At 46.7% G+C, this 24,295-nt stretch overlaps 12 protein-coding genes across 12 annotated transcripts; 7 read left to right on the top strand and 5 right to left on the bottom strand. All coding sequences in view use genetic code 12, as the record gives it.

Annotated features, from left to right (window-relative positions):
* Positions 1–841: 841 nt before the first annotated feature.
* CJI96_0002465 (Mn(2+) transporter ATX2) lies at positions 842–1,696 on the top strand (the record flags this gene model as incomplete). The annotated part of the gene is made up of 1 exon (XM_029035984.2): positions 842–1,696. One exon carries the CDS (start codon positions 842–844, stop codon positions 1,694–1,696), a length of 855 nt encoding a protein of 284 aa, XP_028891226.2.
* An 8-nt stretch (positions 1,697–1,704) lies between these two features.
* Positions 1,705–3,813, bottom strand: CJI96_0002466 (uncharacterized protein; the record flags this gene model as incomplete). The annotated part of the gene is made up of 1 exon (XM_029035985.2): positions 1,705–3,813. One exon carries the CDS (start codon positions 3,811–3,813, stop codon positions 1,705–1,707), a length of 2,109 nt encoding a protein of 702 aa, XP_028891227.2.
* Positions 3,814–3,836: 23 nt separating this feature from the next.
* On the bottom strand, positions 3,837–4,505 carry CJI96_0002467 (lipase 5; the record flags this gene model as incomplete). The annotated part of the gene is made up of 1 exon (XM_054702089.1): positions 3,837–4,505. The coding sequence occupies one exon, from the start codon at positions 4,503–4,505 to the stop codon at positions 3,837–3,839; it is 669 nt and encodes a 222-aa protein (XP_054558064.1).
* A 932-nt stretch (positions 4,506–5,437) lies between these two features.
* On the bottom strand, positions 5,438–7,342 carry CJI96_0002468 (uncharacterized protein; the record flags this gene model as incomplete). The annotated part of the gene is made up of 1 exon (XM_029035986.2): positions 5,438–7,342. The coding sequence occupies one exon, from the start codon at positions 7,340–7,342 to the stop codon at positions 5,438–5,440; it is 1,905 nt and encodes a 634-aa protein (XP_028891228.2).
* A 2,939-nt stretch (positions 7,343–10,281) lies between these two features.
* Positions 10,282–12,864, top strand: CJI96_0002469 (tRNase Z; the record flags this gene model as incomplete). The annotated part of the gene is made up of 1 exon (XM_029035987.2): positions 10,282–12,864. The coding sequence occupies one exon, from the start codon at positions 10,282–10,284 to the stop codon at positions 12,862–12,864; it is 2,583 nt and encodes an 860-aa protein (XP_028891229.2).
* Positions 12,865–13,014: 150 nt separating this feature from the next.
* On the top strand, positions 13,015–13,626 carry EST3 (telomerase subunit; the record flags this gene model as incomplete). Its single annotated transcript, XM_029035988.2, has 1 exon — positions 13,015–13,626. The coding sequence occupies one exon, from the start codon at positions 13,015–13,017 to the stop codon at positions 13,624–13,626; it is 612 nt and encodes a 203-aa protein (XP_028891230.2).
* A 590-nt stretch (positions 13,627–14,216) lies between these two features.
* CJI96_0002471 (uncharacterized protein) lies at positions 14,217–14,825 on the top strand (the record flags this gene model as incomplete). Its single annotated transcript, XM_029035989.2, has 1 exon — positions 14,217–14,825. The coding sequence occupies one exon, from the start codon at positions 14,217–14,219 to the stop codon at positions 14,823–14,825; it is 609 nt and encodes a 202-aa protein (XP_028891231.2).
* Positions 14,826–14,893: 68 nt separating this feature from the next.
* Positions 14,894–15,958, bottom strand: CJI96_0002472 (mitochondrial 54S ribosomal protein uL2m; the record flags this gene model as incomplete). The annotated part of the gene is made up of 1 exon (XM_029035990.2): positions 14,894–15,958. One exon carries the CDS (start codon positions 15,956–15,958, stop codon positions 14,894–14,896), a length of 1,065 nt encoding a protein of 354 aa, XP_028891232.2.
* A 915-nt stretch (positions 15,959–16,873) lies between these two features.
* On the top strand, positions 16,874–17,494 carry ATP5 (F1F0 ATP synthase subunit 5; the record flags this gene model as incomplete). Its single annotated transcript, XM_029035991.1, has 1 exon — positions 16,874–17,494. One exon carries the CDS (start codon positions 16,874–16,876, stop codon positions 17,492–17,494), a length of 621 nt encoding a protein of 206 aa, XP_028891233.1.
* Positions 17,495–18,404: 910 nt separating this feature from the next.
* Positions 18,405–19,838, top strand: CJI96_0002474 (uncharacterized protein; the record flags this gene model as incomplete). The annotated part of the gene is made up of 1 exon (XM_029035992.2): positions 18,405–19,838. One exon carries the CDS (start codon positions 18,405–18,407, stop codon positions 19,836–19,838), a length of 1,434 nt encoding a protein of 477 aa, XP_028891234.2.
* Positions 19,839–19,933: 95 nt separating this feature from the next.
* Positions 19,934–20,677, bottom strand: DOT5 (thioredoxin peroxidase DOT5; the record flags this gene model as incomplete). The annotated part of the gene is made up of 1 exon (XM_029035993.2): positions 19,934–20,677. One exon carries the CDS (start codon positions 20,675–20,677, stop codon positions 19,934–19,936), a length of 744 nt encoding a protein of 247 aa, XP_028891235.2.
* A 1,821-nt stretch (positions 20,678–22,498) lies between these two features.
* On the top strand, positions 22,499–24,163 carry CJI96_0002476 (uncharacterized protein; the record flags this gene model as incomplete). The annotated part of the gene is made up of 1 exon (XM_029035994.2): positions 22,499–24,163. One exon carries the CDS (start codon positions 22,499–22,501, stop codon positions 24,161–24,163), a length of 1,665 nt encoding a protein of 554 aa, XP_028891236.2.
* Between the last annotated feature and the right edge of the window lie 132 nt (positions 24,164–24,295).

Here is a 24,295-nt window from a genome sequence, read left to right on the forward strand (position 1 = left end):
AACCTAGTTGAATCCCTTCATTTATGCCGTTTGTCGGTGGAGACTGGAAGAAGGAGGTCCATCTTCAAAAGCTTGAGTTTTTCGCAGCCATTGGTCAAGGTCCCACAAATTATGCTTATCTGGCGCCGGAAGGCTCAAAGTCGTATAACTCTACCTGATTACTCTTCAATAATTCAGACATGAAATTCGGTTGAAGTTCGACATCTTGCGAACAGCTGAAACGAATTACGTTTCAGACGTCTAATACCTGGATCAATTCAGTAGAAGGAGTTACTTAGATTTATGGTTGCATCAGGAAACCGCATAATTTGTAGGATGCTGAGTAAAGAATTGGTGGAAGCATGGTCAAACTTATAGGCGGCGTTTTAAGCAATTTGCGTGCACCGATTTAACAACCAGAAATTTGTATCTATCCAGGTTCATCTTCGAAGATTCCACAAATATAGACACAGACCTTCAAATCCAGTTGAAAACCCCGAGAAAGCTCCAAATTTTTGGCAACCACCTATGTAACTTGCACCTCCCACTCGCCCTTCTTAATGCGACTCTCGTACCTCCATTTGCAGCCATAATAATTCAATCCCACGTCACATTGAATAGAATTTCCAAACAGCGTCTGCAAGAACGTCTCAAAGTACTTTCTACTCAGAGTAATTTCCACTTGCAAATTTCATTCCCAGTGGCATTTTCCTTTCGCCCCGTATCGGACACCTTGTTGGCCCTTGGCATCCGTTATTACCCCAGACTGAAAATCCGCGCTGCCACATAATAGATTGTAATCTAGCACTTGAACAGTTACATCAAATTTCCTGACCTCGATCGAACCATTGGAATACGAAGGATGCCTGACTTGCTTGCCCTTTTCCTATTGGCCGTGCTCATGGCAGCAACGTCTTTTGCTGCTGGCTTCTTGCCCTGGAAATTCGGCCTTCCGCTTCATCAGCTAGACACCGTGATCGCTTCTAGTATGGGCATTCTTGTGGGCACTGTGTTGGTGTTGGTGATCCCCGAGGGGGCAGAGACACTTTTTGAAGGGCGTGCCGAGGACCATCACTTCTTGTCGACGTCGACAATTGCGGGCGTTTCGCTTCTCACTGGGTTCATGATCATGTTCATGGTTGACCAATATACGGTGGTGAAAGACTCTACACCTTCTTCATATTCCGATGAAAGTTCATGGAGAGCACTCTTTGAGAGCACGCTTCACTCAACCTTGACAATTGGGTTGATGCTCCACTCGTGCATTGACGGCATTGCCCTCGGACTGTCGTTTTTCCACCAGAAGAACTCGTTCCACATGTTTTTGTTTTTTATGATTATCATCCATAAACTCCCCACTGCTTTCAGTTTGGCGGTGGTGCTTCATACAGAAGGTTTTTCAGTGACAGCGGTGAACTTTCATCTCTTCTTGTTCGCTCTTTCTACTCCAGTCTCCTCCCTCATCACCTACGGCGTCATTTCGATCTTAAAACTAGACAACCCCTTGGTATTGGGGATCTTGCTTCTATTTAGTGCGGGCACGTTCCTATATTCTGTAATTCACGTCATGATGGAAGTCTTGGAGAGGAAGCTGCAAAAGACAAGTTACGAGCCCGAACTGAAACCTCCGGTGCATGCCTTTTCAAATACAGAAATGGCCTTGACAGTCGCCGGTATGCTTCTTCCTGTCATTTTCTCACTAGCGGGAGCCCATTGATCAATAACTCACTCACAAGGGTAGAATTCCCCCTCAGAATCCTCATCAGCGTTTCCTTTGGGCTCAACAGGGTTAATCTCTCCATCTACATCGTCACTTGCGGGCTCGTTATCGGACAGTCCTTGCTCACTGACGTCTTTCGACGGGCCGCTTGTATCAGGATCACTCACCTCCTTGCCAAAAAGAGGTATGCTTTTCGGAATGTTCGGACTTCCCATACCAGGGCTTCGGTCAAAGTATGCTTGGTTTCCCGCTGGACCCAGGAGTGAACGCGAGTGATGACGCTGGCGCATCGACAGCAGCAACCGAGGTTTCGACAACAGGCGCCTCAAGTCTGGCGCGTTGAGAGTTTTCATTGACTCCAACACCTCGGTGTCGTATTCGCGTTGTACCAACGCATTGGGAGTTGCCAGAGAGCCGTATGAAAATGACGATTCTCTCAGTCTAGTGAGCCCAAGGAGGTTTCCACTGCCTGACGACCGTGGCAAGTTAGCCCTCTCCCTAGTTTCCAAGCTCTTTGGTTTCTCTTGCTTCCTTCCGGGTGTCCCATACAAAGACGCTAGTTCGCCGTAGTCGGAATAGTGGACAGACTTCTCATCCTTTGGACTCGTACGAAGCTTAACTGGGCTGTGTGTAAGGGAGTCGTCGTTAAGCTGGAAGTTTCCGGAACTTACAGCCTTGCGAATCCTGCGACCATCATGGTTCGCTGCCATTGAATATCCATACGCTTCGATACCTTGCAATGTGTTATCATTATTGCCAAGTAGCCCAGATGAAGGCTCACTTGCACCACCGCGATCAAGCCTTCCATTCATGGACAGCAAAGACGTAGTGGATTTGCCTTTAAGTATCCCTTTAGCTTTCTCTCCAGAGAACATCGAGACAAACTTGTCCCTTTTCTTCTGCTTGGGGATCCGTTCACCAGTAGAATATATGCTAGCATTTGTGGTTGTGTTGTGCCTTTTGATCTGTGGGATTTGAGGGAGTTGTTTGTGATCATTCTCCAAGCGTTTGGACCGATTAAATACAGGGTAACTTATCAAGTATGAATTCATTTCCCCATTCTTCAACATGTCTGACGTAGTGCCATTCATCGCAGTACTTCCGTATGTGATTCTGTTGTTAGACGAAGCAATGACTCTTCCCCGAAGCTTGGTGATTGCTTTATCCAAGGCGAATTCAACACCACAGTGGTTGTTTATAAGACTGATCTTTGGCCAGCAAGCACGGGCACCTCTTAGCAAGAAGTCTAACAAAAACTCTGGTCCTGGATTCTCAAATACTTTCGTGAAGTCTGTGAAGTGAAGGTCAGGTAAAATAGTGACATCACCTGAGTATTGTTGTGATAAAAGGGAGATTGCTTTCATTGCCAAGTTCTTCGAGACATCCATCTCGTGTATGACTTGCAAGTAGTGGATGATCTCACTAGTGACGAAGTCGTAGCAATTGTTCAAAATACCTCTCACAGCCTCTCTTAAATCGTTATCTAGTGGACCAGAGAAGGAGCCCACAGAGAACCTCAAAATGGGAGACACATGCGGATTAATTTGCACTGCAATGATATGATCAACATTGAACATCTCAGACAAGCGCAAAATGGGAAGATCGCCATCAACAGAGCCATCGACGTACTTCAGAGAGACGTCGTTGTTCCACTCGCGGATCTCACCAGTTCGTGGGTTCTTTTCGTAGATCGTGGAGGAAGGGAAAATGCCAGGAAGGGAGCATGAGGCACTCACAGCAGACCAGATAAGACAATTTGGAGCAGACAAGTAATTTAAGAGTCTCGTTTGCTCATGCATTGAGGCTGGAGATACCGTGATATTGAGAATCTTACCGGTTCTATTGTAGGCTTCTCTAAAGGTCAAGTCGCCCACGAACTCCCGCATGGTTTCTTGGAGGCCCTTGATGTCAAAAAAGGTACCAAACTTGAGCATATGGCTAACCCGTTCCAAGAATTTTTTGAAGGTGCTCTCTGTCGGGTCGGACTTTCCGAAAATGTTGAGCTTTTGCTCCGTAATCAGCGCCAACAACGCAGCCATCTCCTCGTTCGTATTGCAGCACAACATACTGGCGAAAATGGAGCCCGAAGAAGAGCCTGAAATGATTCTTGGCATCAAATTAGCCTCAAGAAGCGCTATCAACACCCCCACATGTGAAACGCCGAAGGTTGACCCACCAGAGAGCAAAAGCGCCGTTCGGCCGATATTCTTACGTGTTTGTATGAGCATCCCCAAAGATAGCGGTCGTCCAAGTTGATCTCGGGATCGCTCACCAAGTAATCGAGCGACTGCTGGCACTCATCGATGAACTCCTCAATGAGCTTCTTAGTTCCCACATGCGACTGCCTATACAACCTGGCATCACCCATGTTTCCAACATTCCTTGTCAATTTCGTCCGTATCAAATAGAGCAAGAGTTTATGATCCTTAGCCATCCGTGCATTTTTCAACTCTTGCATATTTTTGTAAACGTTGTCGTGATCATAGAACGGCAGCTGAGGGTCTAGCTTCCACATGTTATTGCCCAAGAGCTCATCCAACTCTGCCGAAATCGCATACCACTGCTTATACGTGACGGCCGTTTTTTGCTGCAGCTTCAACTTCTCAATAAGCTCCTTCTTGTGGTTTACCGCAGGCACTACCTTGCCCACAACGGGTAAAAGGCGTAAAGCTGAGAGCACTCTGTTGCGGTACGAGGCCATGGATTCGTAGACATCCTCAGCATCTCTTGGTCTGAGGTGTGGATTTTGGGCCAAGATAGACTGGATGATCTCGGCGTGAGCCGAAGACGACGAAGGCTCGGTCATGCCTAGTTTCTGTTGAGGTTATAAAGGAAGGGACTAGTTAAATGGAAGAAGAGATTAGTTGTATAATATGGGTGCATACGGGTGCGAAATGAAATCTGGGGAAGGCCTGTGAAAAGGAACGAGACGGGCGGGCCCGAGGCGTAGATAAAGGGAGGAAAAAAAGTGTATGATAAGGTGCAGTTAAGAAAGTAAAAAAACAACAAAAAGGTTACTTTTTTTTCGTGATTCTATTGTGTTTCGCCTTTGGTTGGTCTTGAAGTTATCCGATGGCAGATTCGGGTGCAAAGTGTGTACATATTCGGCTGATGCAGGCAGAAATGGAACACAAGAAAGTGGAATGCTCTGTTCGACACAAAGAAAGGGAGACGGAGACGGAGGAGAAGAAAGTTAGAAGAAACTTCGTTTTAGATGCTTGAATGCCGAGTTCAGATATACTGTGGCTCGTGCCTGGGTGTGTAGATAGCGGTCTGTTTTACGATACTTTTACGAGACTGCCTTCTAGAAGGACTTATTGTGCGCTCCATGTGATAAACAGGTGCAAAAAGAATCTCAATCTGAGACGCTCTACTGGGTTCAGGTGACTTTGAGTCATATTCGTGATTATACTAGTACAACATAGACGGCGAGTTTCACATACAAGAAACCGTAGAGATACAGTAGAGGATGGGGATACGCTAATAAAGGTATCATCAAGGCTAGCTTGAAATGCCAACAACAACTTGGAGACCACTAATCTGCAAGTTGCTGAGTCCAAAAGATCCCTGTCAGAATTATGCAAATGAATGGGCCTGCTCAAAAATTAAGGTCAATAAGGTCTTCCAAAGTTCGTCTTTTCCAAGTCTTTTGCAGCCATTTTTTTTAGCATTTCCAGCGTTTGCAGCCATTTTTTTCAGCATTTCCAGCGTTTGCAGCCATTCGCATCCAGACTCCCATCAGAGCCACAGAAAGAGGCTCTTCAAGCCCTTCCACAAAAACCCGAGAATTCCGCCTCCCCCGCTGTTTCCCTTAGTCACAACAATCGAATTGTTGCCCCAGAGCGTCATCAGGCTGTTGGTGAGCCCGTCTATGGTGTAGTTCACAGGGCGGTAGTAGTCAGCACCTTCATACACCGACCCATCCCAGCAGTACTTGTCAAAGCACTTCTTGCACTGGTCGCTCTGCTCAATCCCCTGTCTCTCCTGGTCTCTACGTACCACCGCACACGCCACACATGCTCCCCAGTCGCTGTCGACAGTGCCATTCATCTGTGTAGCAATATCGTAGCCATTCTGGATGGTGGCCTTTTTCTCCAGATCTGAGTATGTCAATTGGAGCGTGGACTGGTTGGAGAAGTACTCGAACGGGCGGTTGGCCAAGTAGATGACAAGAGGAGGCGTGACCCCGTCCTTGGCAAGCGTCGACTGATTTTTGGCGTCGCAGCCAAAGAAAACCGGCCGGGCAGTCAAATTGTGCGCTGCAAACGTCTCTTCACCAGGAACATAGGGGCAAATCACCGACTGGCCCTCGTAAGTCTGCGAGCGGCGGTAGGCGTTGACTATAGAAGCGCCGTCGGGCCACAGGGCCGGGTTGTTGTCGAAAGCTAGCACTGTGTCCACCTTTCTTCTGGAGTTCATCAACGACGACAAGGGAAGGTACTCGCCGCCAATGCCACCGTCCATGAGGAAAAGCGACTCTGAGCTCAGCAAGTTGGAAGAGCCAGCGTGCTCAGACCCATAAAACGGGTTCGGGTTGTAGATGGCAATATCCTCCTTCTGCTTGGACATTCTCTTCAAGAGGCTGCGAACAACCCACTTAACGGGCCCAGGAAGCTGGTCGCAATTGGGACACACCAAGGTGTCGAGAAATTGGTTAAAGAGTGACGACGAGGTGCCCACCACGAAGGCCGCGTTGTCAAAGCCGCCAATGCACGTCTCGTTCGTCTTGCCATTGAACACTCTGGTGCCCAAGTACTTGGTAGGGGCAAAGGAGTTGATGGAGGTATCAAAAGAGCCCATCTCGAGGGGGTTGAACTCCACCACGGGCGAGTTCAAATCGTACACTAACGAATCGGGTCTTCTGGCCAACGCCAGCACCAAGGGGAACGGCATCGTGTGGTTCTTGAACCCCAGAGATTCCTGGAGGTCTGACCACACCACCAGATCAAAGTAATTGTCTACGCTAGGGAAAAGCTGGTGCGCCAATGCTCTGCCCCAGACATCTGTGATTGTCGTATAGAAGCCAGCATCCTCCTTGGCCTTGATATCGTCGCCAATTCCCGTGCCGTTGGCGTTTTTCCAGTACCGCACATGCGTGATGAGCTTCAGGTAGCTGTTGGTGATAGCAGCCCACGCAAGGCCGAGAAAGTCCAGAGTGTCTACGATACTATTGGCGTCTGTGTTGTTCCACATGGAATCCCGAAGCGTGACAACCTCGGGCCAATCTTGCACGGCCACCAGGCCCAAGAGCCAGGCACCACCAGAGAGACCGGCAATGTATGTGCTCAGTTGCAAAATTCCAGCGACAGGCAGATCCTCTGAGCGAGCGTCGATGGCTGCGAGCTCCCCAGCACCCACAAACATGGCTCTGTAGCCGCCGCCGGAAAACGCCGTGGCGAGGCGAACCGAGCTGTTTTCAATGTCAAAGTCCTCTTCGGGCAAATTTTTTTGCAAAAACTGGGCGAGGGCCTCGTTGGCCTTGGGCTGGCGATTTTGCACCCATTCCTGCTCGGCGTCTGAGATCAGCTCCCCCAGGCGTAGAAGGGAGCCCTCAGGGCAGGAAACCTTGACTGGAGCGTAGCCGCCTGAAGGAGAGATCGCCGCGGCCGCACACCAGAGACCAGCAAAAACCAGCCAGCGCATGAGTAACAAGGGAACGTAAGGGAAACGAAATAGAAAAAATGAAGGGAAAGCTGCCTGGTTAAGCAAAGTTTAATGAGCTTGGGAATCGAGTGTTTTTGACTATTTATCCTTGCACCTGGGGCTCGGGGTCTTTTGTAGGAATTCACGGCACTGGGCTGCCTGAGGCCGCGAATGCGGTTGCCTAAATGAGGCATCTTGGGTGTGGGGACAAAGGCCATGAAGGGAAGAGATAGGGTAAACTAAAATTGATGAGCGAGGGGGGAGACAATGAGAGACTATTATAGAGACATGACGTCAAGGAATTGAGCTGGAATTTGCGTTCGTTGGTCATTTTGGGCGGAACTGGCGGGTTTTCCCAATGGCTGGTTGCGAAATATACCCTCTCTCACAAAATGGCCCAGGGCGAGCACGGGGCCCTGGAGCGAGCACGAGGCCCTGGGGCATGCTTAGGGGCCCAAGAGCCTGCTCGGTTGTTTCCGCACAAGGCGCTCAAGGGCGCCCTTGTTTGGCATCTGGTTGCATTTCGTAAAGCTCTTGCTTGTTTCGGCGACATTGTTCCTTTTTTGAGATGACATCGATGCGGTTCGGTTGGAGCCGAGTTGACCGTCGATTTTCAATAGCCCAGTGCCTGTCGAAATCGTGGCTTCACATGTAAGCCTGGAAGGTACGAGCTATGGAGAGACTACTATTGAGTGAAAGGAAGTTAAATCCAGTTAGATATGGTGTGATATGTGAAATGTCTTTCTTGAATGCTGCACGGGCCGAGATTTCTTGATGGGTGCAAAATGCGACGCCGCTGGACCAAACGCACGGCGTCTTAACAAGACGATGATTTACGATGATTTTGTACAGAGATATGTAGGTGAAGGGAATTCTCATGATGTGAATTGCAAATACCTTTGGATGTTGTGTGCTATTCAAATAAAGTCAGTAAAGAGTGCTTCGTTTTGGATCTCAACCACTTACATGAGGACTTCATTTTCGACAAAGTAATGATGCCAATATGCATGAGACACAGTGTGGGAAAACATTTCTTGACGACAAGGTTCGTTCGATAATAAATCTTGAGGGTTGTTGATTAGATGCGTAGTGTATCTCTTCTGAGAATCCAATAGACTCTGGGTTAGTGGGATGATGTGTGATGGGACGCTTCAAACTTGGAGTCATGAAGAAAGGCAGCCTCTCGAAAGAAAGTAAATCAACAAAACATATTTTGGTTCATTCTAATGTTTATTACCATCACACAATTCTAATTGCTACGGCAAGTACATGTGCAGCTTAGCTACTTCCAGTAGCATGTTTGTGGGGTTTCTGGATCAATTTCTTTTCAATATCCAAGTAGGCCAAAACTCTTTGAAATGACTCGTGGGTATTTGAACTCACTTTTCTCTTTTCTAACATTAATAAACTTTGGCTTCTTCCCACATACTTTCTTTCACTTTGCTTCGTCTTTGCAATCCTTATTTTGGGATTAAAAAGACTATATTTTGTGAACGAACGTGGGAGTTTTCAAACGCATCAGGTTGATTAACTTGAAGAGGGGTTTTTGAGCCATAAGTATTGAATTTGATAGATAGAACAAGAAAACGAGAACAGGTGAAACTTTCCATTTTCTCGATCAGGCCCGAATCTAAAGAACTTCACAATAGACACAAAAGTAAGGCTACCCCAAAGATCCTATGAAAACTTCTCCTAGAAGTATTTTCAGGACAAGTAGAGGAGTAGAATAGGAACAGAGTTTCTCCTGAGTACGTGTATCGAATAATTAATGAAAGACAGGAAGAAGAATAGCCATGTCTCGTACCATGTTCTCGTTTAAGGCCATTTTTAGTAGCCTTAGAGATACGATGCACAAAACCGCTCTTTTTTTTTTTGCCTTTGAGTTTTTGGAGACACCTTCACTCATCAGACTACAATCCATTTCAAAGAAAATAGATAATCGCTAACATGAGGGATGTTTGTGGGTCTCGGGTCTCATTTAATAGTATACCCAAATCTGCTTATGTCAATGAATTGCATCTGTTTCTCTCAAATTCTGTTGACATGAATGAAAAGGTTCCTCAATGCTTGCCGGGAACTCCACAGAAAAGGGTTCGATTTCACGAGGAGTAACTAAGGTTTTATAGTGGCACATGATTCGGAATAATTGGGGCATGAAGTAAACAGGCTTATTTACTAAGTTTGCATTACCGATTCGTTCTAAAGATTTATCCCAAGGTGTATGTAATCTTTTCACGCCTGGTTACAATCGATATATAGCGAAAGGATAGGTGCAAGTGAACATCATTTGCCTTGAAGGCCGAAATGAAAATTTGATAAAGTGTACAGCTCAATCCATTTAATCGGACCACTTGAACCCGGATGACAGACTTCCTCCGATCTTCTGCCTTCTTAAGTAGCATGGTTTGAGAAACATCTCGAAAGCCTGTAAAATGGCTGCGAAAATCACTACAAAACCCTGAAGCACTCGAACTATATAGTCTGCAAAAGGTTTAAGGCTCTATCAGAGAGTCAGTCAAGTCCTCTCCGTAACTTCGCTAGATTCTCTTTTATGTACATATTTATTCATTTTTTTCATTTTTTTTTTTTTTTTCTATCAAACAAAACCCAGCAAAGAAGCTTCGCATCACTTTGCCTTCCATCTCGTTACTCTCATCCTCCATCTATACCCTGGCGCGAAAGCCATCGCCCAAATGAAGCACCTGCTTGAACCTCCTCCAAAGTTGCATTGTTGACTCATCTACATGAGTCATGCCCTGAAAGTGACTCGACTACCTAAATCCACAATTCGAATCTGTCTCCGACACCTCCATTACAAAAGGAAGCGCTCTACCAAATACGCAAGAGCCAGCGACCTTCCTCCAAGACTCTTCACCTCATTCCAACAATACAAAGACTTCTACAAAAGGTTCCTTGACGTTAACAACTCTTCATCCTCCATGTTCACCTTTACCACAGTGTGCCACAAAACCAGTGATACGCATCATCCTCTTGTGATGCTCCAGACGAGAGAGGGCTCCAAGTACCTTTTTGGGAAAGTCCCTGAAGGAGCGCAAAGAACGCTTAATGAAAACGGCATGAGGCTAGGGAAGCTCAGATCAGTCTTTATGACAGGCAACTTGCAGTACTGGTCGGAAATCGGCGGCCTTCCGGGGTTGTTCTTAACCACTAGTGATGCTACGAGTCGTGGCCTAGATGTATTCACCAATAGCAGCAAAGTGCTCTCTTACATTGTGGCAACATGGAGATACTTCGTGTTTCGAAAGGGCATTGAGCTCAACATCTTGGAGCCTCCAAAAGGGCACTTGATAGGCGATTCCTCGGTTATGATACTCCCTGTAAAGATACCCAGTAGCATACAGAGTCAGCCTGTGAATGAAGATATTCTGGCAAAGTTTCAAAGCCAGCTACGCAAGATTACGTCCCTCATGTTTCCTAGAGACACATCTCAAGTAAACAGCGATGATCCTGATTCTTACAAATCAGATCCTTCGGAAACCGAGGTCCAAACTCACGTTTCTCTTCCCGACCCTACAGACAATTTGGGTGTGGTGGACCAGCCGTCGCTTTCGTACATTGTGAGACTTCTACCTGTGAGGGGTAAGTTTAATCCAAAGAGAGCCGTAGAGCTTGGTGTTAAGCCTGGAATAGCATTTCGTCAACTCACTCAGGGTGAACGAATTCAAACTCAAGAGGGGAGGTGGGTTGAGCCCGCAGAGGTGCTAGAGCCTCCAAAAGAATTTCTTAAAACCGTGTTTTTAGATATTCCTAATCAGCACTATCTTCATAATACTATCACAAGTGATGCGTGGTTTGCTAAGTCTGAAGAGAATGGTAACGAGGACGTGGGTCTAGTGTACCATTTTTTAGGTGACGATATTGACTTCCGCCTGCAGCAGTACGCGGACTTTATTTCGAAATTCCCTTCACACTGCAAGCATGTTATAAGTCATGCAGATTACTCGGACAACTCTCTAGTGTTCACCACATCCACTATCCATCATTTAAAACTTAAAACGTACCTCAACGACAATTTTTGTCTTCCGCATATTGCTTATAAAGAGCTGCCTGAGGAGAACTTGCATAAGCTCAAACTGCTTCAATCATTCACGGTATCTCCATCAGAAATTGCAAATGACGAGTCCAATGTCATCAATGAGACCTGGTCTACATTATATGAAAAGCACGTTGCTTCATTAAATGATGATCCTGTCTCTTTGAACTCTTTGTTAAAGAAAGCTATTATACCCCTATCTCCTTTGCAAGAAGCCTCGTGTTTGAAAGACCACGTCCAGGTTTTCACCCTAGGAACAGGTTCGGCACTTCCAGCCATTCACAGAAATGTACTTTCGAACTTAGTGAGAGTTCCCTACATCGATGATACTACTGGTGAGATTCGCTTCAATTCGATCATCCTCGATGGTGGAGAGAATACGTTGGGTACTATGCTTAGAATTTTTGGTCACAATGATGGAGAGCAATATAGGCAGATCTTCAAGGAGCTCAAACTCATTTATTTGAGTCATTTACATGCTGACCACCACCTTGGCCTTGTCTCTTTGATTAATGCTTGGTTTGCCGTCAACAAAGAGACCGACACCAAGTTATACCTAGTCTTGCCTTGGCAATTCGACCATTTCCTCAATGAGTGGTTCAAATTTGAAGGCAACTTCACGCAAATTGACAGAAGCCGACTTGTTTATCTCAGTAATGAGGTCTTCAATGCTCGCAGAGAGGCGGAGTTCCAACAACAAGATATCGAGTCGTTTGAGCACATGTACGACTGTGGACAATTGAGTACCCGTATACCGAGAAAGAACTTGGGATCTCTTCCCCATGCGGAGATCCAGGAGCTTTACAAGGCCCTCAATTTGGTGAATATTGAAACCGTTCGTGCAATTCATTGCTACTGGGCTTATTCTGTGACCATGACTTTCTCAGTGTCATCAGACGAAACCTTCAGATTGTCGTTTTCAGGCGATACCCGACCAAATCCAGCATTTTACAGAAGCGGTATGGACACAGATCTTTTAATCCATGAGGCATCGCTTGACGACGATTTAATTGAAGAGGCACTCGCCAAGAAGCACACCACTTCCACTGAAGCCATGAGAATGGCACAACTCATGAGATGCCCTAAGGTGCTCTTAACTCACTTCAGTACAAGAAATTCGGAAAGACACGCGTTCGTACAAAGCGAAGAGCAGTACGAGAAGCAATGTCAGTCTCTCAATGAGTATTTGGGCAGTGCTGTTGAGAACATCATAGCGCACGATGTTGATCCAGACTTCGGCTTTAACGATATGGAAATTTGCTACGCTTACGACACAATGGCGGTACGCTACAGAGATATGGGTTGTCAGAAAGCGCACTACGAGGATATTTTGGCCCTTTCACCCAAGGATCAGCCTGAAGAAAGGCAGCTCAAAGAGCAGATGAAGATGTACGACAAGAGACAACAGAAGAGAGAGAAGAGGCTTCTGTACAAGAAGATGAAGATGCAAAATAGAGATTCATCATAGACAGTGGAATTGTATATATAATGATGGACTTGTATATATAGTAATGCAGCCGTACATATATCGTGGACATGTACATAATGATTGTGGATGAAAATCGAAGAGAGCGACTATGGGGGCATCGGTATCGCGACTTAGTGAACTCAACTGTTGATGCACCCAGTTCCATTACTTCCTCCATGGCTTCTAGAGTCTATAAATGACGTGGTGCAAAAGCAGTCGATATACAGCAATCCGCTAGTAAAGAAATTATTTGTCCACTACAAGGGACAAGGCAAGGTGAACGTGAGAGCCACTCCCTTATTAAGAGTACTAGGGTTCTGCAAACCAACCAACGATGGCGGGCTTACCGGGATTCTACACGACCAAGACCACAAGATTCTAGTTACATTTGATAGAAGCTGTATTGAAGATTTCGAAGTGAAACACTTGAGAAGACTCACAAACAAAACGGTGGAGTCCATCTTCCTCGTTGAAAGAGCGAACCTCAGATTCATCACGATCTTGGAATTGCGGGATAAATTTGGTCAATTGCCCGGTTTGAAGATCGAGCCAGGCCTCGGGATCTTGATTTTAGAGATTTTCAAAGTGCAATGGTTCACAAAGCAGCAGATCAGCGTGGCTGCAAAGGAAGATGCTATGTTGCCGTATATCTATAATGATGAGGAGTATATCGCGATGTGTAAGGAGAATCCAGACTTGGGAGACTTGACGAAGCTGATACGGCACTTAGAGGGAGGAATCATGTCAGAGGACGAAGTTTAAGCGACGCCAAAGGATGACAGGTCAAAGTGACTAAGTACATCTTCGACCTGGAAGTCACCAAAGTGACTCCAAGTAGATGCTATTGTGTACACTCTATCTTATGATAGGACCAAAAGAGGGTAAATGTTTTGGATTTCAGAGTTTCTCTGTGAAGGGAAGGTGGTGCACGAGAGGATCTCGAGGTTTAAACGAATTATCGATTGAGCGGCTTCCACCCGGGTGTTAACAGCTTCGAATTAAGTTTGCTCCTTAAGCAAGCGACTGGCTGTACTCAATGGTTGACTACAAATGCTTCATCTTGATAACTAAAGTGAAGTACAGAGAACACTAATGGACAAGCGATACTTGATCCAAACAAAGCAATAAAAAAAAAAAAAAAAAAACACCATGATTGACATCAAAAGATTCAGACACTGCTTTGCTCGATGGAGTTTTTTAATAACGCTTCATCTTTCATTTAGCTCATGTCCCTCGCCTTTCATAGACGCATTGTTAATGGGTACTCCCCCCCACAATTCGCATTTTGCAGCCATTTCCACCACCGCTCCATTTCATCCCATCAACAACTTTCCTCCACATTTCCACCTACCATGGTGTTTTTCAAGCCCCACTTTCGTACTCTAAGTGAGCAGCTTGACCATCTCGCCAAAACGGCGTCGGCTATAGCCCCACCCTCCAGAGAAGACGACATTGACTACGATCTCGAGGCCCAGCTCCCAAGGAACCCATTGTCCAGCACAAGCTCATTCAGGTCGCTCCACAAACCGTTCAAGAGAACTTACGGTGCTGCTGGTGACGACGCTGCATCTTTCACTTCAATTCGCCCATTACACTCTGCTTTCGGGCCTCGTTTAGACACACCCGTGTCTGCTCACACTGACCTCCACAGCTTGTCCACAGTGGAGTCTACGGTACCTAGATCGCCCCAGGCATCCTTTGAGTCATTGGCGCCACTTGCTCCCAGACTGCCTTGGGCTAGAATCTTAGCTTATTTGTGGAAGTCGGGCCACCCAGAGGGCCAGCGGACGTTGAGCAGATTCCATAAGTGTTTGGCAATCTTGGCAGTTACAGCAGTCGGAGGAGCTGGTGTTCTCGTTGCTACAGGCCATAGTCAGTATTTGTTGTCGACAGTGTCGTCAATTTTGTGTTGGGTCGAGGACCAGCTTGGGCTTGACCTGTTGCCATTTTGCCAGAAATAGGCCGGCCTCATATTTACATCAGAATTTACGCATTTGTCCAGATATGTATGTAATGACTCTATGTACAATTAGACGGTGTCGGTTCTTCTCGGCCTGTCGACGACCTTGAACCTGTTGACATTCTTGTGCTTTCTTGTTCTCACGAACTTCTTCAATCCCCATGGCGACTGCGACAACTTGTTCGACTTGGACTTACCACGACCACCACCGTGGGGATGGTCATTGGCGTTCATCGCCACACCTCTGACCTTGGGCCTGAACCCTCTGTGCCTGCTTCTACCGGCCTTACCCCAGTTTATCAACGCATGTGCTTTGTTGGAAACAGTTCCCAATGTGGCGCAACAGTTCAAACGAACGTAGCGCTGCTCACCAGAACTGAGTTTCACAATGGCTCTGTTCTTGTCCACCTCTTTGGTAAGCAAACGGGCAAAGGTCCCCGCTGCTCTCACCAACTGGCCGCCTCTATGAGGATGCAAGGCAATATTGTGGATGACGGCGCCCACGGGCATCATGCTCAAGGGCATACAATTGCCTCTTTGCATAATACGAGCGTTCAAGAGCGCATCGTCAATTTCTCCGTTATTCGTTCTCTTCATCTCTTCAAGAAAGTCTGCGGGCAACCCAGAGCGGAGCGACTCCACATAGTCTCCAGCTCTCACTCCTGAAGGAGCCAAAATGTATGAGAGGTCTCCACTGTCCTCGTTCTGAAGCAACGCAATATGCCCACTTCTGTTGGGGTCGTACTCAATACGAAGCACTTTTTGTCTTCCAGGAGCGACTCGGTGGAAGTCCACAAGTCTCACACGACGCTTGTGACCCCCACCACGCCCTCTCACGGTGATGTGACCTGTTTGGTTTCTTCCTGCGGTCTTTTTGAGTGGGACCGTCAACGCCTTGACTGGCTTGCCCTTATAAAGATGCTCGTGGATGGGTTTTCTAAAATTTGTCGACCCCGGTCTCTCAGGTCCCGCAGCATAAGACTTGATCTTGATTTGCGCTGACAAGAGGGCTCTTTGTCTATTGTATGTTTCGTCTCTCTTTTCGAGATCTGTTCTGGCCTCCTCGGAGAAAATGCCTGCTGACGCCTTGGACGCAGCAGCAGTACTCTGGAGTCTTAGGAAATGGCGGGACATGGGCGCCCACAGCCATTTCGTTAGAGAGAACATTGGCAAGGTTAGGACTTAGAGGTGATAGTGAAAAAATGAGTGTGTAAAAAATTGGTTGGTGCGTGGGTGCAGGAGAGATCAAGAAGTGCAAGTAAAGTGGTGAAACCAGGATGGCTTCAGTGTTGGTTAAAAGTGAAACAAAAAAAGATGGCTTATCATGTTTCTTTAGGATATCATTGCGTTGCCAATGATCTTGCAGTTTCTTGTTAGTTATGTTGTGGTAAGCAAATGGGGTGGTGAGGGCTAGTACTGATGGCTGCAAAATGAGAATACAAAGGGAAGACACAAGAAGGCACTGGGAGAACTATGAAATGTACTCCAAGATAAGAGTCTTTCATCTCTTTTAAAGCTGTTGGTCGATATTGAATCTGGTAAAGGTTCATGGAATCAATAGTTCCGCTTATTCAGGTGAAAAACATTTAAATTCAAGTATCAGCATGATTTAGTGTTGATCTAGCACACGCTGAGCGCCTCTTGACAATCTTCGGGTATTATGTCAATCTCCTCGTTGTGACTGTAAATCCTACCATCCTTCCATCCACTGCACTCTTATTCCCCAGCCAGCTCCGAATTCGCAGCCATTAACTGACCTTCATTGACTTGTAGTTTTTCCATCAAGACACCCCCCTACGTTTATTAAAAACCAAAGAGTCCGTAACTCTCTCTCTTCAATACTCAACAGAATCAAGAAGCTTCAAAAATCAACAATTCATGGTGTCTTTTCAAGGGCTCCTTATCTAAGTGTGCCACACTCCTTATGAACCTCGCACTACCCGGTTGTCCAATCATGCTCCATACCAGTGTCGGTGCGAAAAAACCAAAACCAACCTCTGTCTACATAGTCAAAAAAACACAGACTCCTAAACACATCTTCCTGCAATTATGTTGGCCTCCCGTGTTTTCGCCCGTACTATGGCCGCCGCCGCCAAGTCTGCCAAACCTCCTGTGCAATTGTTCGGCGTCGACGGAACCTACGCCAATGCCTTGTACCTGGCTTCCGTGGAGCAGTCTTCGGTGGACACATCTTACCAGGGATTGACCAAAGTGGCTGACTTGATCAAGCAGGACCAGAAAGTGGCTGATTTCTTGACTAACCCAGCCTTGGGCAGTGAGGACAGAAAGACCGTCATCGACACCATCTCCAAGTCTTTGTCCTTGGACAAGACCGTGCACAACTTCTTGGGCGTTTTGTCTGAAAACAACAGATTGGCCCAGTTTGACTCGATTTACAAGAACTTCGGCACTTTGTACGAGGCCTACCAGGGCGTTGTTGAAGCCAGAATCACCTCAGCCAAGCCTTTGGACAACAAGACCTTGAAGAGGTTGCAGGCTGCCATCCAGAAGTCCTCTTTCGTTGGCGAGGGCAAGACCCTCAAGATCAACAGTTTGGTTTCTCCAGAGATCTTGGGTGGTTTGGTTGTTGAAGTGGGCGACAAGACCCTCGACTTGTCCATCTCCAGCAAGGTTGCCAAGTTGAACCAGACCTTGGGCGAGGCTTTGTAAGTTTCTCCCGCTGCATCGCTAGACGTATTTAAATGATGACGTTAAGACAACTGTTGTAGTATTTGTAGGTCCCGCATGGAAGCGAAGCGTAGTCGACTGAAACGATACGTGGACGAAGGTCGTAGACTGGATGAGCATACATGCGAAATGCCATGGACAAATTTGTCATAACCTCTTTAAGAGTACTGGATATTCAGAGTTGTGAAATCTACGTGGAAGCTATAGTAGCTCAGCCAAAGATTCCTGCTTAGAGACAGTTCGTTGGGGATCGATGCAAGCTATTGTTAAAGGCTACAAAGATTATAAACATCAACTAAATCTCACAAGAAACCAAAATGTTTCAAAAACCGCATGTGCTAAATTCAAGCAAATCAAGAGATTGAGCAGTGGGCTTTTCCAGTGTACGTGTAACTCTGGATCACAGCCCCTATAGGTAACTTTTCATATGATGCGCCAGTGTATAATGGAGTTAGCGTCTTCATTGCAAAACGTCCAATTTTATATCAGCTTTGAAAATAATCTACAGCTGAAATGATGTTTACTCGATCCCTTCTGGTCGTACTTCGTCAATTAATCACAGTTGAACAACGCACAGTGACCTGAACCATCTGTCGAAGAAATGGCTGCGAAAAATGACGGTACACATTACATAGCAGTTGTAGCCAGCGGTTGTGAAAACGGTTACCATATCAAACAGCAGTTTACCAAACAGCCTCAGCCATCGAAAAAAAGGTCTTCAATTGAGCCTCAAGCAAACATCATAAAGTCTGCAATAAAACGCTCAGCTCGATTTGCCTCTTCCCGTCTTCACATATCAGCTCACCGCCTCGTCTCCTACACACAACCTGGCTACAACTTCACTTCGTCACTTCGTCACTTCTCTCCACCTTCTTTCTCCAACAATTCGTTGATGATTGCCAGACTCCGCTGGCTCGTCACGGCTGTGGCGGTAGCCCTCAACTTGTTTGTGTACTTTTACCCTGACCTCGTCAATTCTCCCGGTCAGTGCCTGTGGAAAGGTGAGATCGTGGAATCCAAGTACCCACTCTTGAACGAGTACTTGCCTTTGGACAATGTGTATCTCCAAGCGTTGCTTCTCAACTTTCCGTCACTTCGAGCCCCAAGAAACAATGCTACACACAACAACGACAAAGTTGCTGATATACACATGCTAACGTTCGGAGACCCGCAGATCAATGGAAACTGGGCATCTACAAAGTACATTAAGAGACTCGACAACTACGGAAACGACTACTACTTGGGCCACATCTACAAGATTATGAAGGCAAGGTTGGAGCCTTCGCACGTGGCGGTCATGGGGGACCAGTTCTCGTCGCAGTGGATTCTTGACTCGGAATTCTACAATCGGACGTTGCGTTTTGTAGAACGTCTTTTCCCCAGAGATGACGACTATAAGAGCACGGTGGTGGAGACCTGGGCAAAACACGAGAACTACGACTGGCAGGCGTGGCTCGAGCGTGAAAGGAACATGGATTTGGGTGTGAGATTTAACCTGAGAAAGTACGACGATGTCTACGATTGGGTGCATCCAAATCAGAAAGAGCTCAATTTGCAAAATCCGTTATTTATCAACTTGACAGGAAACCATGACATCGGGTACAGCGGAGACGCAACGTGGCAGCATATGGCCAGGTTCCATCATCTTTTTGGACAGGATAATTACGTTATCACGTACAACAAGGGCGAGCCTGAAGAGTGGAGGCTAGTCGTGCTCGACTCTCTTACGTTGGAGGGTCCAGCTTTGGAAGAGGACTTTCTCAAATTTACTTGGTCTTTCTTGGAGCACTTGAATGAAACAAACAGGGACTTCAAAGGCTCTACAGTTTTGTTGACTCATATTCCCTTCTACAAGGAAGAAGGCATATGTGTGGATGGGCCAGAGCATAGATATTATGAGAACTACGAAAAAGAACCTTACAAAAACGGCAAGCTTCGTTCACAAAACCACCTTCTTCACGAAACGTCTCAGAAAGTGTTGAATATTGTATTTCCCAACACTGACAAAGAAGGTCTCATCTTGACTGGTCACGATCACGAAGGATGCTCATCCTACTATAATCTCGTGGACGGAGAATGGGTGGCTTCTAAAGAGCCTATCCAGGATGGTGCCGCTCGACCGATTCACGAGGTGGTGGTAAGGGCAATGATGGGAGAATACGATGGTCAGACTGGTCTCGTCACTGGTCAGTTTGACTACGACAGACAAGAGTGGAAGTTCGATTTCAAGTACTGCTCGTTTGTGGTACAGCATTGGTGGTGGGCTTCGAGAGTCGCTGCTCTAGTAGCGCTTCTTGTTCACCTGATTGCATTTTTAACGAAGTAAGGCCCTCGGAGGCACCTACGCATAGCATCTACACTTGTGCCATTACATAAAAATTATCATTGAACTTTTCGAATTGCAATTTCCCGATTGAACGTCTATTTTTCTTCGTCCTTCGTCTCAGACTCCTTTGAAGTGGCTTCTGAGGCATCTTCCTTTGGCTCTTCCTTGGATTCTTCCTTTGGTTCCTCCTCAGGTTCCTCCTTGGGTTCCTCTTTCGATTCAGTGGCGTCCTCTCCATCTTCCTTCTTTGGCTCACCTTCATCCTTCTTACCGCCGTTCTCTGCGACGAACTTTTCAATGTCCTTCATTGCCGTGGTAAACGAATCCTCCGGTGAAACCTGCACCTTCTTTACGGCAAGCTTGCCGTCAACAAAGATCCAGTGAGATCTCTTGGTTCCCGAAGGCGATTTCTTAGCGCCCAAAAGACCAATTAACTCTCTCTTTGGATCAGACAACAACGGGTACTTCAAACCCTGCTTGGAAACAAAGTTCTGTTGGGCCTTGGGGCTGTCTGTGGACAAGCCAAAGACCTTTGTATTGCGGTCGACAAAGTCTTGGTATGACCTCTGAAACCCACACGCCTGTCTAGTACAACCAGGGGTCAGGGCTTTGGGGTAAGCGAAGATCACCAAGTACTTTGACTCCTTAGCTACTTTTGCCACGTCCACTTCATTCTCCTTCTCGTCCAAGAGCGTCAACGAAGGAAGTTCATCGCCCACTTCCAATTCGGAGCCACCAGTTTTCTCAACGGACTCCTCCACAGGCTCTTCAGTTTTAGGCTTTTTGGCAACAGGCTCTTCGCGAGAAGCGACACGAGCAGAACGACGAGGAGCAGGCATTTCAAACGATACTATTCAATTGAGTAGTTGAAAGTTCTGTGAAAAAAGGGCTACTGACTAGGGTGAAGTCGAGTTGTCTGCTGGGAGCCACAGAAGTGCCGAGGGAGGACAGAAGGCGGCAAGCACGTCAGCGGCAATTGGCTCGACCGAGACTGCAGAGCAAGCAAGGAATAGGGGGCCACAAATCGGGGATTGACACAGAAATTCGAAGAAAGAGAGGTGAACTCAGGGTGAATGGGGTCACTTTTAGAAGTAAAGTTTCGCTATTTTTTGCAATTGACTCCTGGTCGTAGAGATATGGTGGATAGTTTGGATTGCTGAATTTGCTATGGGTGGTGCGGAATCGGTGGAATTTCGCAAAATGCTCAGCGGAGAGAGCCCCTGGAAACAATGTGATAGAGTAGTAGGATGAGTTTATGGAAATGTAGAAAGCGTAGAGCTCAAATCAGATTGAATTGTGAAATTGACACCGTTTGATCAGAATAAATTTGCACTGGATCTGTTAGACGGCTTCAGTGAGTCTTGTAGGTTAGACGGGTCCCAGGTGCACCCAACCTTGCTAGCCGAGGCGATGAAGAATGCGAGTTAAACGAGGCAAAACTGTTACTTATCTTGCTCATGTTGCCATAAAATAAACGAGGATGTTTTAAAGAGTAAGCATTTTGCTAGAAGGATTTTCAGTTGAGGCAGCTCAGCGAATAATCAGCACTGGCCCTGACATCTTGTGGTGCTCTGGAGCGTTGACTGATGACAATTTGCAAGTTAAACAGATTGTGGGACTTTGTACCTTGCTGAGTGGGGTGCCTGGGTTTGCCCCCAATGTGCCAAGCTCGCAGTATACTTTGGTTCAGGTGAAAGCAGGAAAGCTAACAAGAAATCTGTGATGTAGAAGTCCTCGAGCTAGACTTGTTTCGTGAGGTCCAAGGTTGCAAACAGAAAACAGTGACAAAAAAAAAAATAAAAAGAAAAAAATTTTTCCCTCTTCGATTTCAAGACCATCCACCTTCTATGAGGTTGAAGAAAATACTTGACTACGCTCATGGAACCGAAACATTACCGGACCACTTACAGAGACGAGAAAGTCACCATGCGAGGTTGCAACCATTTCAAACCAGCCCTGAGGCAACGGGGTGCAGCAAAAATGGCCACACTTTGCACCTAAAATCAGCATCACATAGAGCTATTCGGACTTGGCAAAAATCTGGATTTCCTGCTAAAGCGATCAAAAATTCATCGGTTTTCAATCTTCCTTAGTTGGTATCCCATTCCCCACTGTTTTTAGTATACATCGCACTTTGTTCTCTTGCAGAAGTACCTGGTGGCAGCAAAATTTCTCACTCCCCACAGTGAACGTAGCCCGAACGTCCATCACGGTCTGTTTCTCCGTCAACCCCGATCTCTCCGTCTACTCCGTCCCGATTTAACAACAGATTATAATCCCAGAAGAAAAGAAGAAAAAAAAAATGAACCAATTACCCTCAGATCTCTCCCTTATCCTCTCTCTCCACACATTTAGTTTCTACCTGTGCATATTTTGCACCCATTCGCGGCCCTCATCGACAGTAGAATTCCAAGGTGACCTAGCCTGAAGATCTAAATCACGGAGTAGCCCATTTAACGCTTTCTTGTCAGCTGCACCACTTCTTAACAAAGCGATTGCCACCTTCCATACATCCAGTCTCGGAACCATAATTAGTCCCTGCCCTTTTCCTGCGGGATTTGTGCCTCGTGCTCGCTTCCTGCCTGTTCAGCCGCTCCATCCTATATTACCGTTATCTTGCCTCACACTCTCTCAGTGTTAGTCTCGTTCACTACTTCTTGATGAAGCGCATCTTCCGACGCAAATCAAGGTCAAACTCCGCATCCCATGGCGACGTGAAGCCGTTCCAGCGCCGCTTGAGTCTTCCTGCTCCCAATGAAGTGGAAATCTTGCACTCCATCAACTCGGCCAACGTCTCAGAGGTTACACCTCCTCCACAGGACTCGAGCGAGCTACGGAGCCTCTTGGACGAGGAAAGCGTGGCTCTTTCAGAGACTGAGACGCTTGCGCAGCCGAAATCCCACCGATGGGATCTCCAAGAAACATACACCGAGAATTACACAGAGTACTTGCCGTACGTGATCAACAGGCTTCGAGCTGAGCGCCAAGAGGAGCTCAGGATCGGGGCACCCGAGCGAAATGGGGTCAGCATAGAAGATGGCACTTCGGACGACGACGAGACGGTGATCTCCGAGCTGGGGTCCGGCGAGTGTATTCTTCGACGTCCCACGACGGTGTGGAACTTGAAGCGCAGCTTGATTGTGGGCAGAGAGTTTATCAAGGGCACTACGTATGTGTTTCCTGACGCCATCAGCTTTGAGAAATTTAGGTATTTGCGCTCCAACATGAAGAAACTTAGCAAGAATTCCTTCATAATCTACGACGCAGAGGGCAATATCAAAAAGGTCAAAGGAAAACCGCCCTCGGAGGAGAACGCAGGGCCTCTTTTAGAGAAGGGGTGTGTGGTGGACCAGAGACAGCATATCATTCCCGTGGACTACAAATTGCGTGGCGAAGGCTTGCCCATCCTCAAGATCGTCAGTCCTTACATGTCTTCCTTCAGGAAAAAAGTTCCCTACATGGTTTATCGAAGATATCGCCAGGTGCCGCTACGACCTAGCGACAAGGACGACGAGGACGAGAACTACGAGCTGTACGTTTTTTGCACCGTCCACGTCAAAAACTTTTCTCTGTACCGACGGTACATCTTCCATTTCACCCCTGAAGATAGACCACCGATGAAGATGTTGGTATTTCAGAACAACCACAGGCCTTTCGCTGACTTCAACTACAAGGATACACGTTTCCGCATATCAGGGACCTCGTTGACTAATCCTTATTTAATGAGCTACAATCCAGAAATGAAATTGCTTGTGTTGGGCAGCCGGCAGCCCTCGCTTTGTGATAACATCATAGACAAACTGATGCAAGACGCATACAGAAAGTCCAACTCCACGATCAACTTAAACGATTGCCCTGGCCTGACACCTCCAGAGGAATATCCAAACCCAATACCCAATCCAAAGAACCCCATTCTCACTGATGATGATGGTCCGCTTCTGCGCTCTTCCATCAGAACATACATTTTAAACAAGATGCCTCCGTTTGGGCGCTTCCTTGATTCGTGTGCCTACATGGATGAGTCACCGCTATTTCCAAAGAAATACTCCGAGTCAGGGAAAGTGGAGTTATACCAGGACAACACAACCATGGACCCACATGTTAATCTCTCATTGGCCTCTAGTGTTGATTACGACAATTTAGTGCTTACGACTGTATTCTTGACTTTGCAGGAGACCAGGACAAGAAACACCAATCGTTACGCTTCCAACAAGTATATGGGAGGCGTCGGAGGGGGTGCTTTTCTCGCTGGTCTGGGATTTGGAGGCGTTAGAGGTTACGAACCTTCAGCCCATTTGGGAACCTTCTCGATGAACGCATTATAGACTCAGCCATCATAAAAAAGAAGAACAATTACTCATCAACTTTGAAAGTCAGCTTTCATCTATAGTCATGCATACCAATCATACCTTGTTGACTCAAATTGACCTCTTCAAAAGCTGGAGGTGCTCGCATGC

Source organism: Candidozyma auris, chromosome 2 (genome assembly GCF_003013715.1).
Source record: "Candidozyma auris chromosome 2, complete sequence".
Lineage (NCBI taxonomy): Eukaryota > Fungi > Ascomycota > Pichiomycetes > Serinales > Metschnikowiaceae > Candidozyma > Candidozyma auris.